This window comes from Cucurbita pepo, chromosome LG01 (assembly GCF_002806865.2).
Source record: "Cucurbita pepo subsp. pepo cultivar mu-cu-16 chromosome LG01, ASM280686v2, whole genome shotgun sequence".
NCBI classification, from domain to species: domain Eukaryota; kingdom Viridiplantae; phylum Streptophyta; class Magnoliopsida; order Cucurbitales; family Cucurbitaceae; genus Cucurbita; species Cucurbita pepo.
In genome coordinates this window covers 1,043,086-1,069,121 of record NC_036638.1, presented here as the reverse complement: position 1 = coordinate 1,069,121, position 26,036 = coordinate 1,043,086, and the positions used below count along the sequence as shown (strand labels likewise).

Below are 26,036 nucleotides of genomic sequence, written 5' to 3'. Positions count from 1 at the left end.
GAGGATCATAGACTACACTGCAGCTTTGTCGGTACAGTTTTCTGTCACAGAGAAGCCTTTTAGAGAAGCAACTATCCAGGACACAACGCAAGTTGAGAGAATAAGCAAAGTCAGAACTCAAAACAGAACATAATGCGGAGGAAAGGCTGGTGAAGAACATTATGGAGTGCCACCATCTTATGAGAGATCAATACCTTTGTATGGGTATTATATCGTGAATGGGACGGGTCACCATCTCACCGACGATGCCGAGTGAGACATCGATGAAGAAGAAGAGCTTGCACAATCCAGAAAACTAGTACAAGGGATTGGTTGGTCTACCCATTACAATTTTAAAACTTCAAATGAAAGCACAAAGTAAATTGCCCAGATCCTGAAAATCCCAACACTAGGAACATGTAACAAGATACAATCTTGGAATTTTCTAACTTGAGACTAACAAATCTTACATGTTAGAAACGAAGGTTTACATCATCTAGAAAATTCATCTACCATGTCTTGGTGAAGCATCAGCAGAGCGGGATCGGGACCCGGAAGGAGACCTTGATGTTCTACCAGGAGAAGACCTCCAGTCAGCTCGTGCATCCTCTCCTTCAAATGCAGGCTTGCTAAAGAAAAAATAGGATTGACAAATAAATAAAGCAGAACAGGACGCACTTTTATAGTAGCATAGTAAACAAAGATGAGAAAATTAAGTTTAAGCGAACATTCTCAATAATGAGACTAGCATATGCTATAAGCAATGCATGCAAAAACACAGAAACAAGAAAACACTAAAACTAGCTGCATATTCGAGGTGCTCCCAAAAAGCAACAAGTAATCGGTAAATCATCCAACTTACTCATGATATCCATTTCCATCGTGATCGTGACCACCAGCATTATCATAACCTGGAGAATATACTTGATGACTCCTCTCACCATCTCGCTCACAAGGAGCACCTCTTGGTGATCTGGGGTATTCTGCATGACGCCTATCGGGGGAAAGAGAATAGTTGCCTCGCCATCTCGGAGCAGGAGAGTATGACCTGGCAATTGCATTTGGCACCTTTACAACCAAAACCATAAATAAAAGATGGAACATTCTGTTTTAAATAGATTACCTTGATCGATATCTACTTGAACCTGAAGGACGATGGGGGGAGCGTGATCGAGACACTGAACGAGATCTAGAACGCCCTATATTGTCAAAAAAAAAAAAAAAAAAAATTCAACTCAACTTATATCGTTCNAAACTACGCTTTGATCATTGAACACAGTAATCTAATATGGACATGTTTTGTCTACTACAATAGTTAATGATTGATTTGATTCCAAGCTTTAGTGTGTGTTCTACAAAAATCTATAATATCCACGAACAAATTGAATGTACAAAATTTTGTATTTTTAATTCAATCAGTTAACAAAACCTGCAAGACGGAAAATTATCAAATTCATAACAAACGAGCTGCAATTAGGCTCACAGAAACAAAAGAATTATTATAGGCTTACATTTACACCTAATAAAAGCTACATGGGGATGCCCATATGGGAACAAAAGGTTTAGAGACAATATATCCACATAAAAGCATCAAACTGGGGGGGGAATGTTTGAAGGATCGATCAAAAACCAAAATTCCTCAGGATGTAGCATGTGAGGAACATCTCAGTTCATTTCACACAAAAAAAAGGTCCATATAAAGGATATTATATGACCACTGAACTTAGAGCTTATAAATAAGCTCGATTGCTTGGGTTGTTACATAAATAACCAATCCTAAATCTTTAGATAAGTCAAAGAACAACCTAACACTGTACCCATACCATCAAGCTCTTCTTTTCTTGAACAATTTTTGGTTGGAGTACTCATTTACATATAAAGATTATTTAAAAGAAGACACATCAAATTTGAAGAGAGACTACTGTACCCATACCATAATAAGAACGCCGTCCACCATAGCCAGATGGCCCCCTACAGAAAGGGAAAACAGAATAGTAAAGCATAAGTAACTCGCAACTAAATAAAAATCGTAAAAGACTACTTTCCATTGAACACAGTGAATGAAGAATGAAAACACAGGAGTTTTGGATTGTAAAAATAAGATGGATTGCTTTCAGTTTAACAGAATGTCAGGTGGATTGTAAAATTATACTCTTGAAAGAATGGAGAAAAAGAGGTAACTGAGAATACACAAACTACCTTCTACTCCTTTGACGCATCTGTTCTGGCCTCTTCCTCGACTCTGCAGCAAGGACCACAGTAATCTCCCTACCAGCAAATTTTTTCCCATTCATATGATACTGAGCTTCAGAGGCCTCATAAGGATCAACAAACTCCACAAACGCAAATCCTCGTGGATCACTGCAAAGAATTCAAACAAAATGCTTATGATAAAAAGAAGAAACTAATTCTGGACAAAAATATTGGGTAAAGACTGAATCATCACATTAGTATTATTTTCATGCCTAAAAGGATTCAGGGAGCCATAAACTAAATAGCTTTCTTTTCATATCCAATATTAGCTTCAGACAGCTTCCTTCAAAGATGAGGCTGAAGTTATATAAAGCAGCTGATTTCAAAGTTTAGTAGCTAACCTTCTCTTTACAATCAAGCATGAAAGAGGCAAGAGACTTGCAAAATCTTCATATTCTTGAAACTATAAGCACTTCGTTTCAATGTAACTTGACTTGAAAAATCTTCACATTTCTTGATATAAGTACTTGAAACCAACAATTCATGACTTGAAAATTCTTCAAATACTTGGAAACACACGATGCACTTGAACAAACATTCCACAACCTTAAAACCTTCACCTTGTTGGCTTCAATTGCTCAAGAATCTATCTTCTTCCTCATCAACTTCTGTTGATGAAGTAATTATCTAAGATCTCCTCAGAGAGAGACACCCTCATTTCGATATTACTCTTTACATTCTTGATGTGCAATATGTTAGGCAGTGAAAAGTAGTACACCCTCATTAATAGGGGCTTGGGCTTGTTTTAACTTCAAAGTTCAAACCAACATACCCCCTGACAAAGCAGTTCAAAATTTAACACACTATGAAATGGGAATAAAATTCACCTAGAAAAAAATAAGGTCTGGTGAAATTTCATTTGACATTTTTCATCCTCTTCATTCCCAAACTATGAATAACAAACCCAACCGGAAGTTCCATGATATCTAAAAATTCCTCTACAAATTTAGAACTTGGTGCACAAATGTACACCCTCAAGAATTGATCAAGTTCAAATAGTTGTAAAAAAAAACCCCTGAAAATTGCATGAGTATTTCATCGTGTATGAAGACACACGAGTTTTTTCCCCCAGAAAGAAGAAAAATAAAGTTAGAGATTGTTCTGAAAATAGAATCTTGAATTGCAAAAGTGAAAAGCTTTAAACGTACTCCATATATTTCAACTTTCACCATTTATTGGCAAGCTTAGTATTATGACACATGGCAGAGAGCATTAAACAAGAGTGAATGATCGTGCTCAATTTCTAGCGAAAGAGGCTTGGCTTGATGCTTAATCAGTAAATCTAAATCGCCACCTGAACCCTGTTTGAGGTTAATTTTATCAAATCTTTGTGCAACTTGGTGCTCAGAAGTTAAGATATTAACCATAAAAAGACGTGTCCTTACCTAACTCGCAAGGAATGTACAATGTACACCTTCAGAAATAAAGTTGAATTAACAACTAAATAAATCCAATCACATACCATGGTTGGAGCAGTGTGAAAAATAAATAAGAAAAATAAACACCAGATGCTTACCCTGTGTAATAATCCTTTGGAATATACACATCTCGCACAAGTCCAAACCTCTCAAATGGAGCTCTAAGCTCCTCTGGCCTGCAAGTACCAATATAACCAGAACGCAAGTTGTTAAAAATCAGTGAGAGAGAACAACAAATTCCTGAAGTAGAACAGTAGTATTAAAACCAAAATTAGAACAAAGCACTATGGTAATTGCAAAAGAAAAGAAGGAAAAAAAAAAAAAAAAAAAGGGGGCCAAATCCTGACCTGCAATCCATAGGAATATTTCTAACCAAAAGGCTACCGTGAGACTGTTCCCTTCGTCTTCCATACCCACCACCGCCGCCGCCGCCGCCACCACCATAACCCCTCCCGGGGGGGCTTCTTCCTCGACCGCCATATCCTCTCCTTGGAGGACTATGATATGGTGGACTGTATCTTCTCATGTTTCAACCTATCCAAAACAATACCAGGTAAGGTCAGCAACTAAGATGCATGTCGTCAAAATTTCATATCTATTCAAACCAATAACTTCCTGGCAAAGAAAAATAATAAAAATTAGAATGAAGAACGAATAAAACCAACGAAACCCACACATCATCCTAAACTGATAACATCTTCGACTGTCATACCCTAAAACACAATTCACAGGCTCAGGTTTCCGATTCGACAGCTAAACCTTTCAACTGCCTGTTTTCGAACTCCAGATAGCTAGGCTACAAGAAACATATTAAAGTTATGAAGACAACAAACCAAGACGAGAAAAGGCAAGAAAATCGACTAAATGAAGAACGAATCGAGAATGTTCGACGAAGAGGCTCATCTCTACACTTCTCCCAAATTTTTTTGAGATAATTCAGATGAACAGAAAACCTAAAACAAAAAACTAAATCCAAACGATCGAAACAAAGAAAGTGGGTATAACAACCATTGATAGGTTTCATGTCGGTTTGGGTTCGATCAGGAAATAATGCGAAATCTTCATCTATAGATTGAGAACCAAAATAAAGAAACCATAAATCGAAAGTGCATAATTACCTGAAGGAAGGAGACGGAATACGAGAAAATGCAGAGACAAATTTTCCCCTCGATCTAATTTCTGTAAGGTCTGGGGAGCAAGAAGACTTCGACGGTAGGGTTTAGCATTTTATATCTGCGTTTGTTCAAATGCGAATCTATATAATAAAAAATAAAAAAATAAAAAAAATTAAAGTTTAAATTTTGACACCATTTTTCAGGACAAAAAATAATATAATAAATATCATAATTAAATATTTTGGTTCGTTTTATTTTAAATTATGTTTAACATTCTTTTTTTATAAAATATTATTAAATTTTATTATTGTTCTACCTTCTTTTTAATACAATTAGAAAAATAAAAATAAAAATTATTCATTAAAATATTCTTTTATTTATATTTATATATATATATATATATATATATATATATATATATATATATATATATANAACATGCTCACGTACCTAGTCCTTGGTTCTAAGAGGGAAGACAGTCCCGACATACCAACATGTTTTGTTCTCACTAACATACTTAGAAGTCATGTGATTGAGCCATTGAAAAGAAATTTACACATTGTTTGTATCTACTAGGAAAGGTGTCTCCTAATACCGTTTATAACACCACATGCATAGGATTCATATAAGGATTCATAATCTGAAGTCGATACTTGATGGCACCGACATTCCTATGCAACCCTAGTGACATGGTCAAGTTACTTACACCAAGTTTCTAAGAGGTGAAGAATATCACCAAAGACTCACATGGATCATTTCGACATGATTTGATCTCAATCATATGCTTCTTAGGAAATTTTCTAGGAGGATAGCTAAAAACAATTGCTTCCTCAAGAACACACTTAATTTTAAAGTTCCTATTATTAAAACTCTTTATATATATATATATTTATAATTTATAATTAAGAATAATTCCCATTAAAAATATCATCCTAAAATTACTGGACAAAAAAAGGGGGGAAATAACAGAATTCCATTTTTAAAATAATTTAATTACTACAGTAAAATTAGAAAAGAAAAAAAAAGAGGACTAAAATTGAAAAATGACAGGAAAAAAAAAAACAGAAAAACGACATATGTGTCGAGGATAAAAATGAATGTTTATTTTAATTTAAAAAAGTGGATATATATATATATATATATATATATATATATGCAATTTAATTTGTTTTGTTTTTGCCCCAAAAAAGAAGAGGCCATAACCAGAGCTTCAAATCCAGAACTCTCCGACGGTTGAAAACAAGGAAAAATATGGAAAATAGAGAGAAGAAGAACAATAACAATAACAAGAAACAAAAGCATCGCCACCAATCAGGCGGCGCCACCGCCAATCCAGCGCTTACCGATTTCTCCTTCAAGCCATCTACCGCTGTCAAAGGTCTCCGATTCGGCGCACAATTCGTTGTCAAATCCTTCACAATTCGCCGAGCCTGGCCTCTTGAATTCCTCCAGCTACTTTCTCTGCCGCCGCACCACGACGGCAATACGGACAGCGACAATAACAACCAAAATCGCCTTCCGTTCAATTCCACTGCCGTGTTTCTGCCGACGAATTTCACGATTCTGGCGCACCACGCTTGGCACAATCTGACGCTCGGCCTCGGCACGAAGAAATCGAAGGTGATTCTGTTTGTGTTCGAGACGGAGGCTCTGAAGGCTGCCGTTGGCCACAGGTGGCCGGCGGAAATGACTCTCGGCGATGTGAATCGACGGCTGATTCGGGGACTGAGCGGCTGTGAGATGGCTAGGTTTGAATTTAGAAAAGGTTGTTTAACTTTTTACGTGTACGCTGTCCGCGAAAGAGGATGCTTCGGATTCTCCGCCGCCGATGATTTGAAACGGATTTTGCAGGCCGTTATTGCGCTGAATGATTTTTTGGACTACACCGCCATGCTCGCGTTGCCGCATCAGAGAACTATCAGTTACGGCGGCGCCGGTAGCAGATTTAAGCCGCCGCCGGTTACCGTTGTTCATTGAATCCCGCTTCTCCTCTTCTTTTTCTCTCTAAAACTGATCCCTGAATTTCGTCCTCTGTTCATCTGTTTGGAATTGTAATTTTCCATCATTTTTCCCTGAAAATAATGTAAATTAAATCGTCAAATAAAGGGGAAAAATCTCAAGTGGATGCCACTTTTTACACATTTTCANACCATATAATTCATTAAATAAATATCACAAGAGTTTTATTAATAAGAATGAGAAATAGAATAGGGATCTATATTGTCATGATATTCGTAACCTTAACCTTTAAATATTAAGATACAAGATACCAACTAATATCTACCCATAAATAAAATATAAATTAATTAAATGTAGATAATAAAATAAAATATACTACCAATCAAATTATAAACCAAGAATATTAAGATATATTTTATAACTAATATATTATCTAAATATTAAATCTCAATAATTTTTTATAAAATTTTATATGATATTTTTATCAATTTGTGACATTTTTTTTTAAGCATGAATTAATTTGTATAATTTGTAGGATTACTAGTGAGAGGAAAAAAAAAAATAATCGCATTATTGCAGTAACTGGACAACAATTGTGCGATACTTGTTATAATTTGGTGAACAAGTTAGCTGTGAGTGGACAACGTCGACGTATCGAACTTCGAATCAAGTTTGCAAGAAATGTTTTAAAAAACGTAAGCGAAGAAATAAATTTAAAAAAATTGAAGAAAGTACCGTTATATGACTATAAGTAAATAAAGCATATTAGGTAGATACCTAAATCATAAAGCTTAAGATAATAAGGTTTGAATGAATTCTTGGAGTTGCCTTTGTGTGTATTTGATTTGCACATCAACTTCTAGGGAGCAGTTGAGACATAAATGGAACAGTTATATTTCTTCTTATGTCATTTGAATACGAGGCCTTAAATAAAATGGGTTTCTCTTCAATTGTTCTTCAACCAAAATGGAAGACTCTTATTTCCTCCATGAATTGAAGAAGAAAGCTTGTTTCTTCCTCAAAGAACATGTCAAAATCGTTCGTTTGGCTCTAACTGATGTTACTCATGCACAATTGTAAGTTTTCTTTAGACTTTGGTTGCTCGAGAATATATATCTCAACTAGTTAAACTATAATATTGAATGTTTTAGGTTAACAGAAGAAGCGATAAGTGGGAATCCATGGCCACCGGATTCGCCGAGCATGAGAGAGATAACGAAGGCAAGTTTTGAAGTTGATGAGTTTTACAGAATTGTGGAGATTCTTCACAAGAGGTTTGTTTTATGAGTTTTAGTTTGTAGTAAATGTGATAATGTTATTATATTTGTGAACATGATTTCATTCGTGGGGGCCAAATTCTCAGACTGGAGAGATTTGAGGCAAGGCAATGGAGAGCATCGTATAATGCAGTGATATTGGTAGAACATGCTCTAACACATGGCCCATACAGCTTTGCAAAGGAATTTGCAAACGATAGGGCTGTTTTGAGGGAGATGGAGGGATTCCACTTTGTTGATGACAAAGGGTTAGTTTCCTATTGTTATTTTGACCTTTAAGTTCTCTAATTTAAACCAAAAAACAAAAAAAAACAAAATGCAGATTCAACTGGGGAGAGAGTGTGAGAAAATTAAGTGCCAGAGTTCTCAAACTTCTGGAAGAGGAAGATTTTCTAATACAGGAGAGGATCAAAGCTCGTAACCTTACACGTGGAATCCAAGGATTCGGAAGCTTCAGCCGCCGGTCGTCTCCGACGAAGGATGAATCACATTCCAACAGATTTAATCGGAAGCAACACGAGTCTGAGTATAATGGAACTAGAAATCTCTCCTTAATAGAGACGAGACAAGGGAGCGGGGATTGGAAAGGAGTCAGAAAATGGGAGGAGGCTGCTGATTGGGAGGAAGTTTCCCAATCTCTGATTTCTTCTGTATTATAATGGACAGCCCTTTGTTTCACAATCCTTCAAAGTTCGATATGAGGTTCTTGAAAAAAACAAAGAATGGAGTATCCATAAATAATATTTTATCAAGTACGGTACTACTTGATAAAATTATATTACATACATAAATTGCTTCAGAAGAACAACAACATAAAAATGAAAACAACCCACATAAATCTAAAACCCCTATCCCTTCATAGATTTAGAGATAAATCTTGTGGGAGAATAAATAAATTAATTATAAAACATATGAAAGAATTTGAACCATTTTAGCAATCAAAATTTAGGCCTTCTTAACGTTGGGCTCCAAAATTTGAGTGACAGGAGGAATAAACAAAGCTAAGGTGAAAGAGGGGAGGAGCTGAAAAACGCTTCCATTTCAGAAGAAAACACACCATTTTTTGCTCCATTCAATCTCTTCACCAATGAATCTTTCTATTCTTCCTTTAGAAGCATTTCCTGTGCACAATCGACGGTCCAGATTCATCATACTCTGCCTTGGCAATCCACATCTGCAGGTAAAATGTTAGTTTGTGTTGTTTTAGTTCTTATCTACTAGTAATTGGCATTGGAGTGTAGAAAACAACCTGTTGGAAGGTGCTAAGGGATGCCAGGATGGATCCTCCAATCCAGACACTGTACTTTCTCTCAGGTGGCGCCACGACCTTTATCTTCATGCTGCTAGGGGCGAGGGCAGAGATTTCCTTGCTCATTCTATCAGCGATACCGGTGAACATGGTCGAACCACCAGATAGGACAATGTTGCCATACAGGTCCTTTCTGATATCCACATCACACTTCATGATGGAGTTGTATGTAGTCTCATGAATGCCTGCTGCTTCCATTCCTATCATGGAAGGTTGGAAAAGAACTTCAGGACATCTGAATCTCTCCGATCCGATGGTGATCACCTGTCCATCAGGCAATTCATAGCTCTTTTCGACAGACGAGCTGGTCTTGGATGTCTCCATCTCCTGTTCATAATCAAGGGCAATATATGCCAGCTTTTCTTTCATATCTCTCACAATTTCCCGCTCTGCAGATGTGGTGAAAGAGTACCCACGCTCAGTGAGGATTTTCATCAGGTTATCTGTGAGATCACGACCCGCCAGATCAAGACGAAGGATGGCGTGTGGGAGGGCATACCCCTCGTATATAGGAACCGTATGACTGACACCATCACCAGAGTCCATCACAATTCCTTCGAAGACAAACACAAAGAACGAGTAAGCCAAGGCCAAACACGCAACAAATTCTACTGAAAAATCTTGTTCAGACTGTCAAGGAAAGAACACAACTATGTCCAATTTATGTCAAAACAGAACACGTGTATTATTGTCACTTTCAAAGTATTTCTGAACAATTAAAGTTGCATGGCAGCACTAGCCTCCTATGAGTTGAATAAAATTAAAACACTCACCAAGTAAAATGATTGAAGTGGGCTACTTACCAGTTGTACGTCCACTTGCATACAAGGAAAGAACAGCTTGAATGGCCACGTACATAGCTGGAGTATTGAATGTCTCAAACATGATTTGTGTCATCTTCTCACGATTGGCCTTTGGATTAAGAGGAGCCTCGGTTAGGAGAACTGGGTGTTCCTCTGGTGCAACACGAAGCTCATTATAGAAAGTATGATGCCAAATCTTTTCCATGTCGTCCCAGTTACTAACAATACCATGCTCAATTGGATATTTCAGTGTCAAAATACCACGCTTGGATTGAGCCTCATCACCAACATAAGCATCTTTCTGACCCATCCCAACCATCACACCAGTGTGGCGAGGACGACCTACGATACTAGGAAACACAGCTCTTGGAGCATCATCTCCAGCAAACCCAGCCTAGAATTCAACACAAAATCATTATTTCCTCTTAGATGAACACTGAGTTCACTGCCATTTAAACAGTGACTGCAGATAATTTATTAAGATATGTATAACTTTGTAACTCTTAATACCTTGACCATTCCCGTTCCATTATCACAAACGAGAGGCTGAATATCCTCAGAATCTGCCATCTTCTAATACCTGCGAGAAGAAAATGCAAGTTAGAAATTTGAACAAACAACAAAAGGAAATTTAAATATCAAGTGCATCCTTCGTTCCTTTCAAGAATATACACTTCTCAGCCAGAAAAAACTGTCTACACCTACAATTTGTCTACTTATTAACCAAATAGAGTGTGGAATTGGTTATACTTGTAAAGGATACCCCCTAGTCCCTTCAAATTGCAACACCATAAAAAGATATCTTCTCCTCGTTCAACTTTAGTAATCGAACAACATACATCTGCAATTCTTAAATATTTACAATAGGTACAATGGAGAAATGAAATGATCTGCCAATTGATTCCACACGTACGGAAGCTGTTTCCAAAAAACGATCAAGAAATCAATTTCATTCTTCCAGATTTCCACGACGCATGGACGCTCAAACGAAATATAAAAACACAAGCATCTCCACGTCCAAAATCCGCATTCCAACACGAAACAAACAAATAAGCGCGAACAAAAAAAATCCACCACATTCTCATTCCTCTTCCATTTCTTTCATCCAATACTTCATTCAAACATCAAACATCCACAAAACAAAACAACATAATCAAAATGCACAACAACAATAGAAACAATCAAAGAAGCGGCAGATTAATCCAAACCACAAACAATAAACAAAACAAGGCAACAGATGATAAACATAGATCAAAACATGAGAGAGAGAAATGAGAATTGGACCTTTAGACAATGCGATGCGATGCGATCCAAATGGAGGAGTGAAAGGGAAGATCGAAAGCGAGGGAAAAACAGAGAGAGAGTGAGAGAAGAATTTAAAGGGGGAAACGAAGAAGACGGATTGGATGAAGGGAGGGAGATTTAATATGAGCCGTTGGATCCAGGAGAACGCGTCCATTGCTGGGACTCATTACCACCTCTTGGCCACACCACCTTCCGGTTTTCTAGTTTTTTTCTTTTTTTCATTGCTTTCTTCCCTTACTATTTTTTGTTTTTATATATTCAACAAAAACAATAAAAATATTTATTTCCTTTTTTTTTTTTTACTTTTAAAAAATTATATTCTAAATTATACAACATCATAAATCTTATTTTTTTTTAATAAATTATTGTCCACGGTTAACCTAAGGAGCCGGAGGACATCGATATAGAACCCAAATAATTATCGAGATTATAGAAGGAGCTTGAGATTGAGAACTGTCTGATATATTTTAAATTCAAAATTCATACAATTTGGTCGAGAGTACATATCTCAATCGTCTTATGTGTCTCTCTATTTGTCGTTTCTCACCCTTTAAGAAACGTTACCTAAAGTCGGTGATAACGATCAACAATACCCTTGTGAAAAAAAAACGACCTGAGAGCAAAACTATTTCAAAGTGTTTTCTTACTAAACATGTGTGTCAATTTTATCAAATCTAAACATTCCTCACAATACTGTAAAAAAATATTCAGTGTGCCTCTATTTTTTCACATAAATGCTTCAAACACTCCAAATAAAATTTTTGTGTTCGGGTTTGGATTAAAGTTCTCATAGGACATCATTGGAGCCCAAAAATGGCAGATTTTAAGCATAAAACCAGCTCTAGGTTCATAAAACAAATGTATCTAACCATGACCACACAATCCAATACCTTTAATACCCTTTTTCGTTTCGGTTGTAAACTCTGAATAAAACATTATTTATAAGGACATAGAAACTTCTCCCTATACTCATTTTAAAATACTCAGACAAGCTAAAAAACATGACAATATCGGATAGCTGTGTGTGCGCGTAACATTTTCTACTTAATACCGTATCTAAATACCTTAGTTTAATAGATTATGCATTGAATTTCGAGAATACATAGCTATAAAAACTTAGAGATAAAAGAAATAAATCTCCAAATTCAAATGCATAATCATAACACACATGTATCTACATATCTATATATATATATATATATATATATATATATATATATATATATATATATATATATATATATATATATATATATNTATATATATATATATATATATATAATTCAAAATTCAAAAAGCCTGCGAAGAGAAGCTGTGAAGATCTTTGTTTTCTACTTTGAACATTTTAATGACAAAAAGAGAGAAGTTCGGAAGGATTGAGGAAAATTACTGTCTGGATAAGTGTCCGGCGGAGGACGTAGTGAAGCTGTGAAGATCGGCGCCGGTGCTCCAAGCATTCGTGTCGCCGCCACCGACCCAGAATTGGAAATTCTTCCCCAAGTTCATTGCTTTACTCTCTTCCACCTTCACCGTCCCCGCCATCGTCATTCCGACGTTGTTCTCCATCTCTAATCTCGATAACTCATTTAGATTGTATCGAGTTGTCGCGCCTTCTGGTGGGTCGAAAGTGTAAAGTAGATTAGGTTGTTGATTATTAGCCAAGATAGGGAATTGCTGTGGTTGTTGTAATCTCCAATGGTCACCGTGAAATTCATGAATATCCGGTCCTCCGGCGGCGGCGCCACTGCTTGTTGGAGGAGGTGGCGGCGGAATTATACCCAAGTTTAGGTAATTAGAGAAATTATGTAAAGATGACAAAAAGGGCAAATGGGGTTGAGGTGAAAGTGAAACTGCAGGCGTTGAATTAGCGGAGCTCGGTCGCTCGCTCGCCATCGGAGACTTGGACCGATTCGGGGGTTTAGCCCTCTTGTTCCTCCGGCAGCCACCACCAACGGGAACATTCCTCAGCGCACCACCACGCGTCCAGTAACGCCGACACGTCTTGCAAAAGTGGCGCGGCTGAGAAAGATTATAGTTATTAAAGTAACAGAATTTAGTATTGGGAGATTCACATCTAGGGCATTTTAATCCAGGCTCCGGTTGAGGTATCTTCGCCAACCGAGCACGATCGGTCATCGAAACCGGTCTGATCAACCCACCACCGCCACCGCCACCGCCACCTCCACCACCAGAAGGTGGCAGAGGTAGCAAAACCTGATCGGAATCCGAAGCAGTGTTATTTTGTTCTGGATTGGAGAACTGGGAAAAACCAAAAAAACAATAAGGATTAAAGATGGAGTATATTCAAGAACAGATAAAATAAAATTTAAAAAAACAAAAAAACAAAAAAAGTGGGAATTGTAGGGCTCGAAACCACTCACGGATGGCCAGTTGGGAGGAGGATCCAAAGGGAAAACCATTGTAAAAGGTTAGATATGGTGGAGAATCACATTTGCTGGGAAATGAGAGAAAGAAGATGGCCACCAAAGTAGGGTTTCTTTACTTTATGCCTTTCTCTCTCTAGATTCTAATTTATTAGCCATGCATGCGGCTGTGGCTAGAGAGAGAAATTATAATATAAATTAACCTTTTTTAGTGGGTGAGACAAGGAATATTATTATTATTATTATTATTAATTAATTAATTAATTAATTAATTAAAATATGAATAAATAAAAAGAAGATAAAAGAAAAATAAAAAAGGTGATGGGTGGAGGAATACTATGGGTGGAAGTGTCGCAATCGAATGTACCTTTGTTTCCACTATTACCCTTCTTTTGTTTTCTTCTTAATTATATTCTTTTATTATTTTCACTTTTTTCTTAATTCTATTTTTATACGCTTCAAAACTTAATACTTCTTAATTAAGAAAACAAAAATTAAAAATACATTTATTTTCATAACATCGAGTATATATATATATATATATTTTTTTATTTTTAGTTTAGTGAAACTTTTAAAGGTTAATGGTATTTTTAATTTTTTTTTTCAATTTAAGAGAATTATTAAAACGTTTGAAAATTGAATGAGTTTAGCCATAATTTTATTAATAAAAAATTAAAAATACCTTTATTATTAATAATATGAACTCGTATTATATTTAAAATGAAGTAAATTTGAAAATAAATAAATAAATGTCAGTGGTAACAATGGTCTTTTCTTTAATTAATTAAAACAAAGTGGAATCTTAATTAATTAAATTGAAGTGATTTGACGACAAGTCGACAATCAACAATGTCAAAATAATACAGAGGCTTAACTTTAATTAAAATATTTGATTTAAGGGATTTCGATATGTCGCATTGTGTAAAAAAGATAATTATTCTCCTAATCAAGTTAGGTGAGCCTTCAAGTTTTCTAAAAGAAGATTAATTAACATTTAACTCAAATCATAAAAATTTAATTAGTTTTCGTTTTTTTTTTTTTTTTTTTTTTTGAATTAGACTGTATTATTAAAAAATTAAAATTATTATGAAAAATTCAGAATATTTGTCATTTATAACCGAGGTATTTTGACGGGTAAATATTTGATATTTGAGATTGATTGAATTTTAATTATTAATGCAATATTTACGGTAGATAAGTAATTAATTTTTAAAAAAATAATATGATAACCTAATTCATATTAAAAGGTATAGGTAGTAAATTATTGGGGGTGGGGCGGAGGCCGCCGGCGGCGGCGGCGGCAGCATCGGATGCTCGTTGTCGGAAAAGTTGAACACCAATCCATTTTGGGCGGTGGGGCCACTCAGTTCAAACATTATTAATGGCGAGATTTTAGCCTCGAGATTTAGTCATTTAATTTTGAGTGTTTAGTTAGAAATGAATCAATAATTATCGTCCTATTTCATTAATTGCCAAAATCAACGCATTAATTACCTCCTTAAAGTTGGTATTGTTTTAAGTAATATGTGTTAGTTTGTTGGATAAAATTAGCCTATGAGTTACGAGAGAAATTTGAAACGAAACTAATCGAAAAAATATTAATGGGTGACAAAATTTAAACCCGGGCCATGTGAAAAAGGAGAAAATAAAGATTTGGGTCCAGGCGCAAATTTGATCCAAAGGTTGGCACGTAACATGCATACCTCGACCTCAACAAGGAAGGATGAGGTCGACCATGTTATGTTCGACTAGAGAGTGTTGGTACAAGCACTACACTGATTCTGATTTCTGTGATCAAATGACAAGGAAGATTCTCTCAGCAAAATTTGAACTTCAAACTTCAAGAAAATGAGTAAACGTCAATTACCGCTTAATCAAGCTTATGTTGATTAGTTTAGTTTTAGTTTCAGCCAAATGGTCCATCAGGTTTCTCGAGAAATAATTAATTATAGATGGGGATATGCATGGGATAGGAACAAGGAGGGCCCTCGTGAATGGATATGTCTAATTTAAAAGCTGAAATTTAGTCTCAATCAATCATAAAAGAAAGGGAGGAAAAAAAGGTGGTGGATGAATCCAAATCAATAATATTCTTACCTCTTTTAACACATTTCTTCAATTTTAAACACTCACAATAATAATAATAATAATAATTTTAAAAAATATTTATAGCAAAATTTTATTAGACATAAATGTTATTTTTTTAATTTAAAATAAAAATTATACTATTTCTTATATTATTTTTAAATATAAGTTTCAAATGAAATAGAAAATCAATCAGTCGGACGAAAAGTTAACTTAGTTGAACATTCGAACCTAATCTAATTCAATTTCAAATGAAATAGGTGATTGTCGTGTTGTCTTATTTATCCAATATAATTTAATTTTTTAAATAATATGATATATTTTTTTATAATATGTTAGCTTCAACTTAAAATAAAAAATATTTCAATTTTTTCGTAAAGTTTTTGGTATTTTCATAATCTAAATAAATGTACAAAATTTTAATTTTACATCCAATATTTAATTAATTTCCTTAGTTAAAAGTAAAATTGTTTAGATTTTATTTTTTTTAATTTTTTTTAATTTTTAATTTTTGGGTTTAGAGGAAAATGCAGAAAATAAGAGAAATAAGTTTTAAAATAATAATAATAAATATAAGATATGGAATCCAATTCTCGCATCAGATTCCATGTTGATTTTGCAGAGGGAATGTATTTTACTTTTCTTATTAAAAATATATTTTTATGTCCTTTATTTATTTATTTTTTATTTATATACTTTATTATTATTGCCATCCTATGTTCATTAAATTTTATAATGTATGTCTACCATTAATCTCCCGAATAAGATATATCCAATATAAAATTTATGATTATTATTATTTTTTAATTATAATTTAAAATTTGAAAAGATTTATTTTTAATTAATATAATTACAAAAAATAACTTAAAAATATAAACATTTAAATTATAATTATTAATCAAAATTTATACTTAGTTGTTATATTTTTATTAACAAATGATTTAATTAATAAACTTTATTGACATGTTTTTATTATAAAACTGACGTAATGGTATAAAATGATTTGACATGATAATTAACCATATAGATTTATACGCATAAAAAATATTGATGGAATTTAGAGTGGATATCATATCAAATCCACTTCACATTCTGAATTTGATATTTCGGAATAAGAACCATAGAAACTAAATCGTTACCTATTTTAATTTACAAAAATAATTAAAATTAAATTATTACGTAGTAAAATATAAAAAGATTAAAATCCGATTTGGGCCTTCAACTTGGACTGCCCAAACCTAATGAAAATGGGCTTGGTCTTTTAGAAGCCCAATAAAAAGTTTTCCAAATGGGCTGGAAATTTTATCTATTTATTTTCTAATAATTTTTCAAATTTGTTACATTTTAAATATTTTAGTTAATGCAATATTAAATTGCGGGCGGTTCTGTACCTGAATTAAAATTAAAATTAAATTATTGCTGATTTATGAAGATACTTTTGAATATGAATAATTTATATGGAAATTCCGCTAAAAATTCAAAGAAGTAAGCAAAATCCAACGCAATGGAAAAAACACTCCATAAATTCAACGGTGTTCATCTTCTTCACAAACGAAAATTTGACAGATTTTCAGCTGATTCAACTCCAAAATGAACTTCAACGAACTGATAGATGCGCCATTGGTTCAGCCTTGGATTGACGGTGGGTGTCGATTCCCAATGGGGTTCGGTCCTGAAGGATTCTTCCGACCGCTAGCTCTCACCTGTTCTCTACCTTTCATCTTCTCTCACAGAAGCAAGATTTTTGATTCGTGAGAAAAACAAGAAGATTTTGTCAAGAATTGAATGTAAAAAGCGGAAGGAATCGACTCAGTACTCACTGTATCGACGAACATGAATTTTCTTCCCAGTTGCGCTTCTCTGGATTCAGCCGATTCAAAATGATTCACGAAGCCAATTGAATGAACGCATTGAGAAGATATGAGGAGGCCGAACAGGAGGTAAGCAAGAACTAGCGTTCTCTTTTGCTCTGTCATTTGTCGATGCATTTCTATGTCGAATTGAGAAGCCAACTTCTGCTGATATTTATAAGCATGAGAATGTACATACATGTACAGTTATATTTCATTCGCAACATAATCATAGCTTATTTGAAGGATTTGAGATTTCGATCCAAATTGTGTCTGGGAATCCTATGCCAAAACAGATCTGTGATGTCGATTTCTGCGTCGTTTTTCGTTGACTTGAGTGTGCAATGAGTAATCATCTTGTAAAAACATTCATTCCCATTAAATTCATAGCATGCTTCCAAAATTTTCTCCACGCATGAAATCTAAAATATTGGTTTTGTGGTCACTTTTCATTGTGCAGCATACCTGTTTGATGAAATGCCCCAATGACATTATTATGAGTTCTTCATCCTTTTTCTTCTTTTTCCAATTGATTTAGACCTTTAAGCTGCTTGTGAATGATTATCCCAAGTTCATCAAAGCAAGCACTAAAGTTGGTAACCTTGAATTTGTTGTGTATTGTTCTGATCTGTTGTTCTTATAAAGAACAAAAAGATGAGTAGATGTCGCTCTTGCTTTCTTATATGTTGTCTTTCTATTGTTTTATTTACATTATATAGTGAATCCCACTCCAATCTTTTTGTTCTTTTTGGATTGAAAGATGTCACCTTAAAAGTAAGTAGGAGGTTAAAATTCAGCAAAATCTTCATCTTCTTTTAGTGTAATTCGACTATATTACTTTAAATCAGTTCATCTGTGGAGGAAGAACTAAGAATGAGACAATATATGATGATGTATTGGACAGTGCTTATAAAGTTTGATGGTGCATTTAGGCACTTGATTATGTTCCCTTTTAGCCCTTTTGTCTTCTTTCTTTTAGAATTTTATCAGGTGGGGTGCTTTTGATCCCTATCCTGCTTGTGCTTTGGACGCATTACAATCCAAATATGAAAACCCCATTTTAGCCACTTTTTTGCGTGTTTCTTTAGCCACTGTTTGGTTTTCTCCTTAGGATAATAACAGAACTTTTTATTCGGAAAAGAATGTCTTGTGAGATGAACACGACTCTCCACAATGGTATGATATTGTCCACTTTGAACTCGATTCCTTTTTCTTTTGGAGTCTTAGTCATCTTTGACCCCTTTTTCTTTTGGAGTCCTTTCTATTGACATGGCCAAGCCTTGACCCCTTTGAGCATTAACTCTCCTAGCTTTGCTTTGGGCTTCCCCAAAAGACTTAATTCCAATGGAGAGAGTATTCATTGATTATAAACCCATGATCATTCTCTAAATTAACCGATGTGGGATTTTCATCTAACACTTCTTATAGCCTTATCCCTTTGATTCTTCTTCTCTTAGAATCGCCTTTGTAGGTCGGAACGTAGCAGTCATGTTGAGTCATGGAAGGGAACTTCTTCACAAAATCAGAAAGTTTTAATAGCATAAATTGTTGTAGTAATGTTATGGGATGTTGAAAATCGAGTACTTCAACCAACCTAGTATGATGAGACGGGAGCATGACTAGAGAGCAAGAAAAACTCTCATTTTGTGGTTGGGATAAATGAAAGCTTGTTCGTCCTTGTGTGAAATTATTCTGTATCAACTTAAGTTAAATTTTATTAGGAAAAAGTAATCTCAACTAAGGGCATTTGGTCTAGTGGTATGATTCTCGCTTAGGGTGCGAGAGGTCCCGAGTTCAATTCTCGGAATGCCCCAACCATTTACTTTTCCAAGATTTTTATTTTATTTTTTAACCGCACGTTTCATATTTTTATTTTGTTCTCGAAAGAAGCGCTTTGGGCCATACTATTTATAACGGTCCGGCTTACCAAACACGACCGATACAATGTCAATTTTCGTGGGCCCTTGTGGGCTTCCGGTTTTTTCATCTTTATAAAATATACTGAACTGTAAAAATATTTAAAAATATGGAAAACTTTATGGTAAATCAAGATTTTTAAAAATTAGGATTTATTTATTTATTTTTTATTTATTACAAATATACCAATGTTAGTTTATGGTGTTTCAATTTCTACTTCATTTTTATTTTTATTTGGATTGTCATATCCTTACTTTATTTAAATTGATTTTAAATATTTGAAAATCATCATATAAAACATGTAATATAGTATAGTCTCATGTCACACATGTTAATGTTGTAACCACTTTGCATTTATTTATTCACACATTTATTTTTGACGCAGACATACACTTTATTTGTTTACTTCAATCTCATGCTTAAAATTATTCAATCATTATTTATTACATCTTAATAATTTTATGCATTATTTATTTGAGTGTTTTTATTGCGGTTTACCAATGTTTCAACCATTATTCAAATTAATGTGAGAGAAATGATAAAATTTTGAAAGCAAATTTCTGTCACTTCCCACTACTACTACTACTCAGAGCCGTCTGCTACTCTCTCTCTTCATTTCTCAGGTGGCCGCTTTGAATAATTTCCCCACAGATTTCCCACCCATTTTCCCTCGAATCCCTCTCTCATGGAACTCTTGCCCTTCTCCGTCACTCCTCCACCGCCGCTTTGAATCGTTTGCTTTCTGTCTTTCACCATAAGGGCGGAAAGGAAGAGCTAATCGAATAGACTTCCCTGATATTGGTCTGTTCGTTGATTTATTTTCGTTCCCATTTCATGTATGTCCTTCTCTTCCTGTAGCTCTTGGCGACTGGAACGGCAGCGGCGGCGGCGGCGGCGGCTATGCGATCCCCTCAGTCCCTCCGCAACGGCGGAATGTCATCGCCTCATGCTCGAATGCCTACTCCTCACCACCACCACCACTTCCACTCCACTGTCTCTGTTCAGAAACTCAAGCGCTTCAACTCTCTCATCCTTGTCTTCCGTCTATCTACCTTCTGCTTCTCCCTCGCCTCCGCTGTCTTCATGATTACTAACTCTCGAGGCTCTGGATCCGATTCCCCTCGCTGGTACGATTTCGATGCTTTCAGGTACGCTTCTCTTTCTTCTCCGATTATCGCGTCGACCTTGTTTCTGTGTAGCTTTGGTTCATGAGAAAATTTAGGTTATAGGAATGGACTATTTGGCTCGTTCATCTTCGTTCTCCTGAAAATTAAACGCGGATTGAATTTGTTAAAATGAACTCTAACAACGACTGAGAATCTTCAACCAGGTACGTTTTCGCGGCGAACGCCATAGTCGCAGTGTACTCACTGTTTGAAATGATCGCTTCCGTGTGGGAAATCTCGAGAGAAGTGACTCTCTTCCCTGAGATTTTACAAGTCTGGTTCGACTTCGGCCATGACCAGGTCAAAACCCTAGCCCCTTCCTTCTCTTTCTCTTTCTCTCTCTTCTGGTCTAATCGGAATTAGGGCTCTGATTCCATAGGCGTTTGCATACCTCCTCCTCTCTGCGGATTCGGCAGGGACGGCTCTCGCGATAACTCTTAGGGGAACCGACACGTGTAGGGTGACGACCGCCTTTTGCGTTCAATCAACGATCTCGATTGCACTGGGATTCGCCGGTTTCCTGTTTCTCGGGTTATCGACGCTGCTTTCGGGTTTTCGGGTCGTCTGTTTCGTAATCAACGGCTCTCGTTTTCATTTCTAACCCTGAAACTCCGACAGCCGAATATTTTGATGCGTCATGTCGTTTTGATTTGGCTAATTACATCTCTCGGTCCTTCATCTTTTGATTTTTTTCCATTTGCTCCTTAATTTTACCCAATACATTAAAATTTAGCTCAAATGTATTAAAAAAATTATAATTAATTATTTAAAAAAATTATAATTAGTTAAAGTTTGTGAATTTTTGTTTTGTTTACCGATTTGATTTAGTACTTAAAAAATTGGAATTTAAAAAATTAAGGACCAAATTGAAAAATTAGTCAAAAAGATTTTGGACTACTGCGTCGGCTGTGCTGCTTGCGTGTGTGTGCTGTTCTCTACTCTATGATGTCGACATGTCGTCTGTAGCTTCACTGTCAACATTTTGAGTGATTCTTTTTGCATAGTGATAGTATTTGTAGCTCTCTCCTTTATGTATGTTTTTTTTTCCAGCTATATGATAGAGAATAAAGTTTTATTATTTATTGATTTATTATTGATTCAAAATGAAAATGGGAAAAAGATGCGATCACAGTGGGATTCGAACCCACGACCTTTAGATCCGGAGTCTAATGCGATATCCACTCCGCTATGTGACCGCTCGGTGTCATCTCCGTTTGAAAAAACTATTTGATTGAGGCATTAGGAGCAGTTGGATCTTGCTCAGAAACCGAGTTTGGGAAGGCCTAAAGATGAACAGGCGGCGATCTGATTTCACGATGCAGAAAAAGAAGCGAAGAGGACGATCTGTTGTATTTTGCGTACCTTTATGTTCGTCTAGGGCTTTGTTCGATGCGATTGGACTCGAACAGATTCCTGAGTGAAACAAGAGCGATCAACTCGATTAACTTCGATTTTCGCCTGTTGCAGCAGCTATTCACTCGAGCAGATCAGGATTGAAACAACAACAATCAAAACTCCATCGATTTGGATTTCTGCCGGACGCTGCAGCGACGGCCGATACGGAATTGGTTTTGGAGATTGCTCTTAAAGATCAAACATAGTTATAACCTAAGTTTTTGGTTATATATATTTGATTTGGGGCTCACGGAAGCTATGACCCCCACTTGTTTTCAGAGTAATTTATAATTTAGATTAAATTAATTAATTGTAATTTCATCTAATTTTCTGATATTTATATTTTCAATTAGATATAAAACGCATTTTTTTAAAAAAATTGTGTAATGTAAAAAATAAACTAAATATTAACAAAAAATAGAAATAATTTAATTTTCAAATAAGTATTATTCGGTAAATAAAGAAATAAATAAATATTACAAGAATTCAACTATCCGTAAAAACATATTTTATTCGATATATTGGAATCTACAAAAAGTGATTTTCTGGAAAGAATTCTGAAAAGATATTTAATTAAAAATAACACGTCATAATATATTTAGCCATCCAACCAATCTTCGCTTACCACGTGGAAATGTAACACTAAGCTGGCTTACACTTGATAAAAAGCAAAGTAAATTATTTTAAATATTGACAATATGATGTCCAACTCTTATAAATACGACATCCAATAGTCCCTTCTTTTTTCATCGTAAATTTATATCTCTGTTAAATTCTCAATTTCCTCAAGAGGAATCCCAGATTTCGATCTCTCTCAGGTAAATTTACTGACCCCTTTGGATTTACAGTTACCGTTGTTCCGATTCAAAATGTCGTCGTCTTGTGACGGTAGCCATTGTTGTTAAAAGGAAGCTTTCGTCTCTTTTCCCCTTTTCGTAATTCTCACGTTGTTTCAGATTCCATCTTTTTTAAAATTTAAAGCGTTGATTGTGTTCCAATTCCATTCAACATGATTAAATTCCACGATTTTTGGGGTCTTCGTTTATTGTTTGAGGAGTAAGATAGTTCTTCGATTTTTTAACCCTTTTGCTTTGTTCTTCAAAAGGAAGATTTTATTTGTGGATTTGTTTTTGACCCAATTCATGATTAGTACTGATTTTGAGTTGTTTTCCGTTTTGTTTCTTATTTGTGTAGCAGAGATTTTGAAGAGAAGTTTCAGTGATGGCTAGGGAGTCGTCAAATGGAGAGGTTTATACCTCTACAAAACCCCCACCGCCCCCTTCTCCTTTGCGAAGTGCAAAGTTTTTTCAGGTAACAATCTTTAGATCAGATCAGATCATGGGATATCTTTGATCAGCTTGAGTTTTCTGATGGATTCTTTGATGAATTTGATTGGTTCTTTTGTTTCTTGTTCTTAGCTTCTTATATCTGTTGTGTTGATTTGATATTGTACATTTTGGGTTCTAGTTTGAATGGATTCGCTTTAGAAAGGCTAACTTTACCGAGTTTGGAGCAACCCCGGTTGAACTAGGTGCCCTCGAAGGATATGAGTCTAACGGTCGATTAACAGGGCTAAGGGGAGTGATTGAGTTGGTGTAATAACTATTGAGGCATTCTAATGAAAGATCTTATATGATTCTGAACTTTTTTGTTGATTTAAGAGTGTATCTTTCAAGAAGATTAGCATGATTCTATGTTTTGTGATTCGGTGGCAGGCCAATATGAGAATTTTGGTTACGGGAGGAGCGGGATTTATCGGCTCGCATTTAGTAGACAAATTGATGGAGAATGAAAAGAATGAGGTATAAAAATGTTGATGGACGAGTTATAAACAACGACGTTTGGAAGTTGATATTCTAAGTCGATTTTACTTCTCTTTAGGTTATCGTTGCGGATAACTATTTTACTGGCTCGAAAGACAACCTTCGAAAATGGATCGGTCATCCTAGATTCGAGCTCATTCGACATGGTATATACTCTGCATCTTTAAGCTCTTTTTGCCTTTTGGTTTGTTTACTCGAACTCGAAATGACCCGTTTTCGTCCATGTCGTAATGCTAGACGTCACCGAGCCATTGCTGGTCGAGGTGGATCAGATATACCATTTGGCTTGTCCTGCTTCGCCGATCTTCTACAAGTACAACCCTGTAAAGGTATTAGAGTTTGAAATTGGCTGCATTCTTATTGCAAATATGATGTTGTAACTTTGAAGTCATGGTGTTCAGACAACAAAAACAAATGTTATTGGCACATTGAATATGCTGGGACTTGCCAAGAGAGTTGGAGCTAGGTTAGGACAATAACTTTCATGACTTTGAATTGTTCTTTAGTAATGAACTGGTTTAATGTATATGTCTTTTATGTTGTTCTTAGAATCTTGCTTACGTCGACCTCGGAGGTGTACGGTGACCCTCTTGTTCATCCCCAGGACGAAAGCTATTGGGGAAATGTCAATCCAATCGGTATGTCGAATATTCTCAAAACTGATGTCTACTGATAGCCTTAGAATTCCGCCTTCGTAATTTTCATGCTCGTAATTCTGCTTCCATAAGGTGTAAGAAGTTGCTACGACGAAGGAAAGCGTGTGGCCGAAACATTAATGTTTGATTACCACAGGCAGCATGGGATTGGTGAGACCCATGTTCTTGTTATGGTCCGTGTTAACTTCGACCTGTTTTAACGTCGATATAGTAAAACTAAGAACTTTTTCTGTAACAGAGATAAGGATTGCCAGGATTTTTAACACCTATGGACCGAGAATGAACATCGATGACGGTCGTGTTGTTAGCAACTTCATTGCTCAGGCAATCCGGTAAGTTTTCGTCGGTACTTCTATGAAGTAGAAGTATATTTCCTGAACTTTTTTTTTCCTTTCTTTGAAATGCAGTGGTGAACCATTGACCGTTCAGGCGCCCGGAACACAAACGCGGAGTTTCTGTTACGTTTCTGATATGGTTTGTGAAAATTAAAATCGACCCAGTCCTGAGCTTTACTTGTATATGGAGACTGTTCTTGGCTCATTGTTTACTACTTTTAACTGATCAAGGTTGATGGACTGATCCGACTCATGGAAGGAGAGAACACTGGGCCGATCAACGTCGGGAATCCAGGTTCGGTATCATAGAACGATGAACTCTAAGAAATCTATCGTTCAACTGTCGTTAGTAACTCTATCATTATTGTGTTAGGTGAATTCACCATGCTCGAACTCGCGAAAACTGTCAAGGAGGTACGATATCTCCGTAGAAGTACGGATAGACAAAGCTTTCGGATTGTTGGTTTAAGTTTGAATGTCGTTCGTTTTTGCAGCTTATCAATCCTGACGTCGAGATTATCATGGTCGAGAACACCCCGGACGATCCGAGACAGAGGAAGCCAGACATTACGAAAGCGAAGGAGGTTCTTGGATGGGAACCAAAGATCAAGCTGAGAGATGGACTGCCTCTAATGGAGGATGATTTCAGGGCAAGGCTTCAAGTGCCAAGAAAGAACTAAATTTTGGTTTGTTGGATGATGAACATTGTTGTTGTTGAGAGCTCAAGATGTTGAGGAGTTTTTGGTCTTTAATAAAATTATTTATTTTCATTTATGTTTTTATTTAAATTTACATGAATAATGAATAAAAAATAAATAAAAATAAACAATATCTCATAACTCGCTAAAAATTCAATTTATTTAGATGAAATAAATTTTATTTAATTTTTTTATTAAACATCAAATTTAAATTTATATATAATAAATCAGAAAACTTCCTATTAAATACAAAATTAAAATAAACCGATTAAAAACATTTACTATTTTTTAAAGGACAAAATAGATAAA

General features: G+C 35.4%; 7 protein-coding genes, 2 long non-coding RNA genes and 2 other non-coding genes across 16 annotated transcripts; 5 read left to right on the top strand and 6 right to left on the bottom strand.

Annotated features, from left to right (window-relative positions):
- Positions 1-182: 182 nt before the first annotated feature.
- Positions 183-4,884, bottom strand: LOC111779655 (serine/arginine-rich SC35-like splicing factor SCL30). Of its 3 annotated transcripts, XM_023659767.1 has the most exons (9): positions 4,769-4,884; positions 4,363-4,446; positions 3,998-4,184; positions 3,749-3,826; positions 2,179-2,340; positions 1,913-1,950; positions 1,103-1,178; positions 842-1,047; positions 183-608 (listed from the first exon to the last, which is right to left on the bottom strand). In XM_023659767.1, exons 3-9 carry the CDS (start codon positions 4,174-4,176, stop codon positions 472-474), a joined length of 876 nt encoding a protein of 291 aa, XP_023515535.1. In that variant the 5' UTR covers positions 4,177-4,184; positions 4,363-4,446; positions 4,769-4,884; the 3' UTR covers positions 183-471. The 3 variants fall into 3 exon arrangements, with proteins under 3 accessions (XP_023515535.1, XP_023515527.1, XP_023515541.1); XM_023659759.1 differs by lacking the exon at positions 4,363-4,446 and having other exon boundaries at positions 4,769-4,883; XM_023659773.1 differs by lacking the exon at positions 4,363-4,446 and having other exon boundaries at positions 842-1,027; positions 4,769-4,880.
- A 1,069-nt stretch (positions 4,885-5,953) lies between these two features.
- On the top strand, positions 5,954-6,869 carry LOC111779673. Its single transcript, XM_023659784.1, has one exon. The coding sequence runs from the start codon at positions 6,017-6,019 to the stop codon at positions 6,740-6,742; it is 726 nt and encodes a 241-aa protein (XP_023515552.1). The 5' UTR covers positions 5,954-6,016; the 3' UTR covers positions 6,743-6,869.
- An 821-nt stretch (positions 6,870-7,690) lies between these two features.
- LOC111802207 (epsin-3-like) lies at positions 7,691-8,660 on the top strand. The gene is made up of 4 exons (XM_023686491.1): positions 7,691-7,800; positions 7,876-7,998; positions 8,088-8,249; positions 8,324-8,660. Exons 1-4 carry the CDS (start codon positions 7,691-7,693, stop codon positions 8,658-8,660), a joined length of 732 nt encoding a protein of 243 aa, XP_023542259.1.
- A 71-nt stretch (positions 8,661-8,731) lies between these two features.
- Positions 8,732-11,455, bottom strand: LOC111777580 (actin-97-like). Its single transcript, XM_023657241.1, has 5 exons — positions 11,398-11,455; positions 10,624-10,693; positions 10,114-10,507; positions 9,251-9,864; positions 8,732-9,175 (listed from the first exon to the last, which is right to left on the bottom strand). The coding sequence occupies exons 2-5, from the start codon at positions 10,681-10,683 to the stop codon at positions 9,110-9,112; spliced, it is 1,134 nt and encodes a 377-aa protein (XP_023513009.1). The 5' UTR covers positions 10,684-10,693; positions 11,398-11,455; the 3' UTR covers positions 8,732-9,109.
- A 1,223-nt stretch (positions 11,456-12,678) lies between these two features.
- LOC111805385 (dof zinc finger protein DOF2.2-like) lies at positions 12,679-13,980 on the bottom strand. Its single transcript, XM_023690463.1, has 2 exons — positions 13,800-13,980; positions 12,679-13,677 (listed from the first exon to the last, which is right to left on the bottom strand). Exons 1-2 carry the CDS (start codon positions 13,836-13,838, stop codon positions 12,805-12,807), a joined length of 912 nt encoding a protein of 303 aa, XP_023546231.1. The 5' UTR covers positions 13,839-13,980; the 3' UTR covers positions 12,679-12,804.
- A 3,347-nt stretch (positions 13,981-17,327) lies between these two features.
- LOC111777589 lies at positions 17,328-18,100 on the bottom strand. The gene is made up of 2 exons (XR_002812403.1): positions 17,708-18,100; positions 17,328-17,608 (listed from the first exon to the last, which is right to left on the bottom strand). It is a non-coding gene; the product is annotated as an uncharacterized LOC111777589 (long non-coding RNA).
- Positions 18,101-19,478: 1,378 nt separating this feature from the next.
- TRNAP-AGG lies at positions 19,479-19,550 on the top strand. The gene has a single exon. It is a non-coding gene; the product is annotated as a tRNA-Pro (tRNA).
- A 537-nt stretch (positions 19,551-20,087) lies between these two features.
- LOC111806773 (CASP-like protein 4C1) lies at positions 20,088-21,508 on the top strand. Its single transcript, XM_023692225.1, has 3 exons — positions 20,088-20,802; positions 20,985-21,120; positions 21,200-21,508. Exons 1-3 carry the CDS (start codon positions 20,555-20,557, stop codon positions 21,419-21,421), a joined length of 606 nt encoding a protein of 201 aa, XP_023547993.1. The 5' UTR covers positions 20,088-20,554; the 3' UTR covers positions 21,422-21,508.
- Positions 21,509-21,878: 370 nt separating this feature from the next.
- LOC111809115 lies at positions 21,879-22,490 on the bottom strand. Its single transcript, XR_002817175.1, has 2 exons — positions 22,183-22,490; positions 21,879-22,103 (listed from the first exon to the last, which is right to left on the bottom strand). It is a non-coding gene; the product is annotated as an uncharacterized LOC111809115 (long non-coding RNA).
- Positions 21,944-22,016, bottom strand: TRNAR-CCG. Its single transcript has one exon. It is a non-coding gene; the product is annotated as a tRNA-Arg (tRNA).
- A 452-nt stretch (positions 22,491-22,942) lies between the features above and the next one.
- On the top strand, positions 22,943-25,803 carry LOC111788183 (UDP-glucuronic acid decarboxylase 6). 4 transcript variants are annotated; one of them, XM_023668451.1, is made up of 13 exons: positions 22,943-23,033; positions 23,413-23,526; positions 23,931-24,017; positions 24,097-24,184; positions 24,276-24,367; positions 24,440-24,504; positions 24,588-24,676; positions 24,767-24,844; positions 24,933-25,026; positions 25,102-25,168; positions 25,261-25,324; positions 25,403-25,443; positions 25,524-25,803. In XM_023668451.1, the coding sequence occupies exons 2-13, from the start codon at positions 23,437-23,439 to the stop codon at positions 25,707-25,709; spliced, it is 1,041 nt and encodes a 346-aa protein (XP_023524219.1). In that variant the 5' UTR covers positions 22,943-23,033; positions 23,413-23,436; the 3' UTR covers positions 25,710-25,803. The 4 variants fall into 4 exon arrangements, with proteins under 4 accessions (XP_023524219.1, XP_023524226.1, XP_023524210.1 ...); XM_023668458.1 differs by having other exon boundaries at positions 23,410-23,526; XM_023668442.1 differs by lacking the exon at positions 22,943-23,033 and adding an exon at positions 23,143-23,271.
- The last annotated feature ends 233 nt before the right edge of the window (positions 25,804-26,036 follow it).